A 5,576-nucleotide genomic window follows, 5' to 3' on the forward strand; every position below is an offset into this window, starting at 1 on the left:
CCCCAAATTGACGCGAATCCTAAGGATAGATCTATTGGGCCTAACAAACCCCATCCGGGTTATGGATGCTTTAGTACTTCGATTTTATATACAGATGAGTGTACCTGTATATTTGGGGATATTCTAGATGCATTTGTTAATGTCGGTTACCAGGTGTTCACCATATGAATGATTTTCAATTCGCAGGTTATGCGTACTATTTTGTACTCGGGTTACGCGTACAATCAAATATTTGAAATCTTGTGGTCTATTAAAATATTGAAATGATTGTTATGATAAACCTATGAACTCACCAACCTTTTGGTTGACACTTGAAAGCATGTTTATTCTTAGGTATTAAAGAAATCTTCCGCTGTACATTTGCTCATTTTAAAGATATTACATGGAGTCGTTCATGACATACTTAGGACAGTACCTCGCAATGAGACCAAATGTTGAAGACTTCGTTAAGATGATTTAGGACGGGTCTCTACATTATTTCTATTAAACGAAACTTATAAATGGCAGTTTATTAAAATAAGCTTAAACTCCAGGTGTACTCTAAAAAAATGATGAGCCAAACCATCCTATAAGATCTAATAGGAAAATTATACAAGAACAAGACAAAGTAAGAACTTACGTGTAACAAAAATGACATCACATCACATGATTCACCAAAATATTAAGGATAATATGTTTGTTATTTTAGTACACGCCTTCATAGAAAATAACGAGGTGATTCTTATACACTATTTTTTAATTCATATACACTTTTGTTTCATAAAATCACAGTTATGTCCTTAGAAAATTGAACTTATAATCTTATATTATTATTGTATGTATAATAATTAAGAGTAAAATAAATAATTAGGTGTAAATGAATTAAAAAAGTGACGTGTGAGAATCAACTCGGTACAACTTAGTGAATAAATTAACTGAAAAATAGTAGACATATTCCAAGAACATGGTAAAACAATATCTTAATTACTTTAAACGTTATCCCCTTTATACGTTTTTCTTGGTCTTACTTTAATCAACAAAAAGTTAATAATTACAAGTGTTTGAATATAATGTAAGAATACAACACGTGAGTAATATGAAATAACCAATAACACCCACTCAAAGTCCACACGTTTTAAGGTTTCAAGCTTTGAAAGTTATAGTCAACTTAGTAAAACTGTGACTTTTGGATGTGTCTACACATCTTATATCCAAGAAGTTTCCTCCTCCTCTTGGTGTTTATAGTGAACTAAATTTTCCCATTTCACTACACTTGAGTGACAAATAAGCTTTAAACGGGATCAAAATTCTCAATAACAACCTTTCACTATAAAACGGGTCGAATTCAACTTTTCGGGCCGGTCACCATCAACTGATCAGATAATTAATTGGATTATATCCATTGGATTATATCCAAAAGTGATCATGGTTCTTTTCATGTGTAGGGCCATAAATGATGCTTACAGCCCAAAGCCGGTTCCTAAAGAAGTCACGGTTTTCAAAAGCATCGGTGGCCCGTTAACATTCGAAAATGTGCTTCTGGCAACTGGTAACTTCAATGCTAAAAACTGTATTGGAAATGGAGGGTTTGGAGCTACTTACAAAGCTGAGATCTCACCGGGCCTTTTTGTAGCGATTAAACGATTATCCGTTGGACGGTTTCAAGGGGTACAACAGTTCGAAGCAGAGATCAAAACATTAGGTCGGCTTAAACATCGAAATCTAGTGACCTTAATCGGGTATCATGCGAGTAAAACAGAAATGTTTTTGATTTACAATTATTTACCCGGTGGAAACTTGGAAATGTTTATTCAAGAAAGATCTAAACGGGCCGTTGAGTGGAGAGCGCTTCATAAAATCGCGCTAGATGTAGCGCGTGCGCTTAAACATCTACATGGCCAATGTGTGCCACGTGTACTTCATCGTGATGTGAAACCGAGTAATATTTTACTTGATGATGATTTAAATGCTTATTTATCTGATTTCGGGTTGGCCCGTCTATTGGGTCCCACTGAGACTCATGCAACCACAGGGGTAGCAGGAACGTTTGGTTACGTGGCACCAGAGTATGCAATGACGTGTCGAGTTTGTGATAAATCTGATGTTTATAGTTACGGAGTGGTGTTATTGGAGTTGATATCGGACAAGAAAGCATTGGACCCGTCTTTTGAATCGTATGGAAATGGGTTCAACATTGTGGCGTGGGCTAGTATGTTGCTTAGTCAGGATCGGGCTAAGGACGTTTTTACGACCGGGCTATGGGATTCGGGCCCGCAATACGCTTTGATGGAGGTGTTGGAGTTGGCATTGGTTTGTACTGGGGAATCTATGTCTACACGACCAACGATGAAACAAGTTGTTAAAAGATTAAGACAGATTCAACTACCATTACATAAAAAGTCTGAAATTTGACACGAATTGAACTTCAATTGGGAAAAACTCAACTGTATATAAGATTTTGTGAAGTGATTTGTACACCGACAAAGTTTGATTCATATACAATAAATGATTGTATTTGGATAGATCTACATCTACCCCAGTTTGTTGTTTTTCAATTATGTAGTAATGGTAAGTTTGTCTTAAAATAAAAATTTTGTTATGTAAGCATCTACTTTTATTGTGTAAGCATCCTTTTTTTTTTTTTTGCTGAAAGATTAAGTATTTTTTATTTAATATAATTAGTATTCAGTATTTATAATTTATATTTTGTTAAAAAAATTCATGTGAAATCACTCTAGGTATTGTTTCACTATGACATTTTGTTAGTTGGATCTGTTTATCAGATTGAATAGGTATATGTGTTGCAACTTTTTCAACAGTTCACTTGATAAACTGGATTTGTTAATGATTTGGGTAGGAAAGTTATAAACAGTTGATAAAGATAGATAGTTCTGGTCAGTGGCGAAGCTTGAATATCGAGATTGGGGGACGAAATAATTTAAGCTAAACATGTAAACATTTATATAAATATAAGGCACACGTAAAGTTTAAATCACTATTTATTTTTGTTTATATTATTAAACTTAAATCACTATTTATATATATGACTAGGTTAGTCTCTATAGTAAATAGTATATTAATAATTATTATTATTATTAGTATTATTATTATTATATAATTATACTTATTATAAATATAAATAATAATAATTAATGCTATAATACTCCGTAATAAAAATAGAGATAACGATAAATAAATAAATTCAATAAAATAAACAGAGTAAATGAGTTAAATTGTTTGAGACATTATATCAAGTTGTCTTCACGGATATCGAGAAACTAAAAGAAATATAGGGATCAGGGAGTCAGCAAGATTAGACAAGGGCAGAGAATTTTTATAAGTTTGAGAAACAGGAATAAAATGCACATTAATAATTAATGGAGGGGCTAAAATGAAAATTTGCTACACATAGATTCTACATAAAAAGTATTTGCTATTAAGGACAAATTTTTTTGGGGTGGCTGAAGCCCACCCCTGCCCTTTAAAAGCTTCGCGATTGGTTCTGGTCCATGGATACACTAAAAATACTTGTAAAGCAGCTCTCTAGTCTAATTCATGTCCAAGTTCTCGCGCCTAGCAGTTTGGGTCAGATTTGTACCTGGAACTTTTGGGTTCCTCGAAAGGTACATGTTCTAGTATGGCTTGTTTGTCATTATTGTCTTTCAAATCTTGTTAGTCTGGATAAGGATGGATTTGTTGAAATAAAAAAAGGTGATACATAAAGTTGTGATGGAGTAGATGAATTGTGGAGTTGATAAACTAAATCATCACAATTGATGCCAAAATATTGTGAAGACTTATGGTTCACTAACTACACATAATCTCATTCTCTTCTAGTATACATAGAGAGCAATGGAAGCACATTCAAATCATCCCAAAAACATTCAAACTTCTTTCTCATATCTTCTTGTGTTCTAATAGTATAATAGAGAGTTTGAGAGATTAATCTCCTAATTACAAGAGATATAAAGATTAGTAATTATCCTTGTAATTAGAGAAAGTGTAATTCCTATTATTCATATTAGTGAAACGTTTCTTTTCTTGCCCGTGGTTTTTACCCTATTGGGGTTTTCCACGTTAAATCTTGGTGTTCCTTTATTGTCATTATTTCAAGTATTACTAGCGGTTTTGAAACAACCCAACCCGTACTCCGTACGATAATTTTTTTTTTATTTAAAATATAATACACATTTACGCGCCAATTAAATATGTCACCCATTCCACACGATTCGTCAAAACATATTACGAGTTTAATGTTTACAAAGAGGCACAAAAGCCATTAACGAATGTGATACAAGTTTGACCAACAACAAATGATAGTTTATAATTCAAACGACACTCGAGCATGGTTTGGGGCTAAACTACCCAAAACGTTCGGCCACTTCAAAAGCTATCCCAAAAGCATCCCCTGTCAACACAAACGGGAGACAACTAATCCAACCGTATGCCCTTACCCTTGTCCAAGCCGGAACCTATAAAATGGTAAACAACGAGAGAGTAAGCAATGCTTAGTGAGTGCAACAATTATACATACATATATATAACCTATCCATTTGAAATCACAATACCAAATACCTCATACGAACTTGTAACTCAAATAACATGTCAACATAAACGTAACACCAACAAGTCGTACATTATCACGCCACTTCATTAGCATATACTCAGCTCATCATATATATATAATATGCTAAACAAATCAACAATCTCAATATGGTTAACCAATAACGCTATGGTGCTACCGGCTCATGGTTCACACCATACGCTCGAGTCATACTCTTTTATAGTGCTACCGGCTCGTGGTTCACACTCGATGCTACTGGCTCGTGGTTCACATCTTATTTTATAGTGCTACCGGCTCGTGGTTCACACTTGATGCTACCGGCTCGTGGTTCACATCTTATCACACACATGTTATGGCACTACCGGCTCGATGGTTCATACCATAACACCCACAAATAAATACGTCATATACACATACGTATAATTACTCTACTCACCTTATCACAAGGATGATGATTTAGCACTTCCGAGCTTCAACGCAATGTACCTAAATCATTAAGTGCACATTCAATTTCACAACTAGTGGGATTAACCACAATACTCCACTTGAGCATTTAATGACCCAATTTGCATTAAATGACTCAACTACCCACAACCGCCCATAAATGGCCAAGACTCGACTTTAATCACTAATACTAGTGAATTAAAGTCTATTAACTTCAATTAACACAAAGCTTAGGGTAATCCATACCCATTTCATCTAATTAGGTCAACTAGTACATTTTGACCCATTTTATATTATTTAGACTTACAATCAAGTCAAACTTACCCATTAACACTCTTTCATAATCCTTAAAGTGAATTAGTGACTAACAACACCAATTGACACTTTCAACCTCAAATCACAAGGTCAAAACCCTAGATTGTGACTATTAGGGTTTCATTACAACAACCTCACCCAAACTCACCCATTTTACCCTCAAATGGGTCATACAAATCTCTAGTAACCCAAACCCTAGCCATTAACCAATTAAAACTTAAAACATAAAGTTAGAACTTACCGAGACTATCAACGCGTAGCTAGAGATACAAGG

The 5,576-nt window shown here is 34.4% G+C and overlaps 1 protein-coding gene across 1 annotated transcript; it reads left to right on the forward strand.

The window, feature by feature from the left end:
* Positions 1-1,264: 1,264 nt before the first annotated feature.
* On the forward strand, positions 1,265-2,586 carry LOC139867366 (LRR receptor-like serine/threonine-protein kinase RPK2). The gene has a single exon (XM_071855733.1). It carries the CDS (start codon positions 1,405-1,407, stop codon positions 2,389-2,391), a length of 987 nt encoding a protein of 328 aa, XP_071711834.1. The 5' UTR covers positions 1,265-1,404; the 3' UTR covers positions 2,392-2,586.
* Positions 2,587-5,576: the final 2,990 nt, after the last annotated feature.

Source organism: Rutidosis leptorrhynchoides, chromosome 9 (assembly GCF_046630445.1).
Source record: "Rutidosis leptorrhynchoides isolate AG116_Rl617_1_P2 chromosome 9, CSIRO_AGI_Rlap_v1, whole genome shotgun sequence".
NCBI lineage: Eukaryota > Viridiplantae > Streptophyta > Magnoliopsida > Asterales > Asteraceae > Rutidosis > Rutidosis leptorrhynchoides.

Bases quoted from the DNA above. Each gene is read 5' to 3' on its own strand.
- LOC139867366 (XM_071855733.1), top strand. From the start codon at position 1,405: ATGGTTCTTTTCATGTGTAGGGCCATAAATGATGCTTACAGCCCAAAG.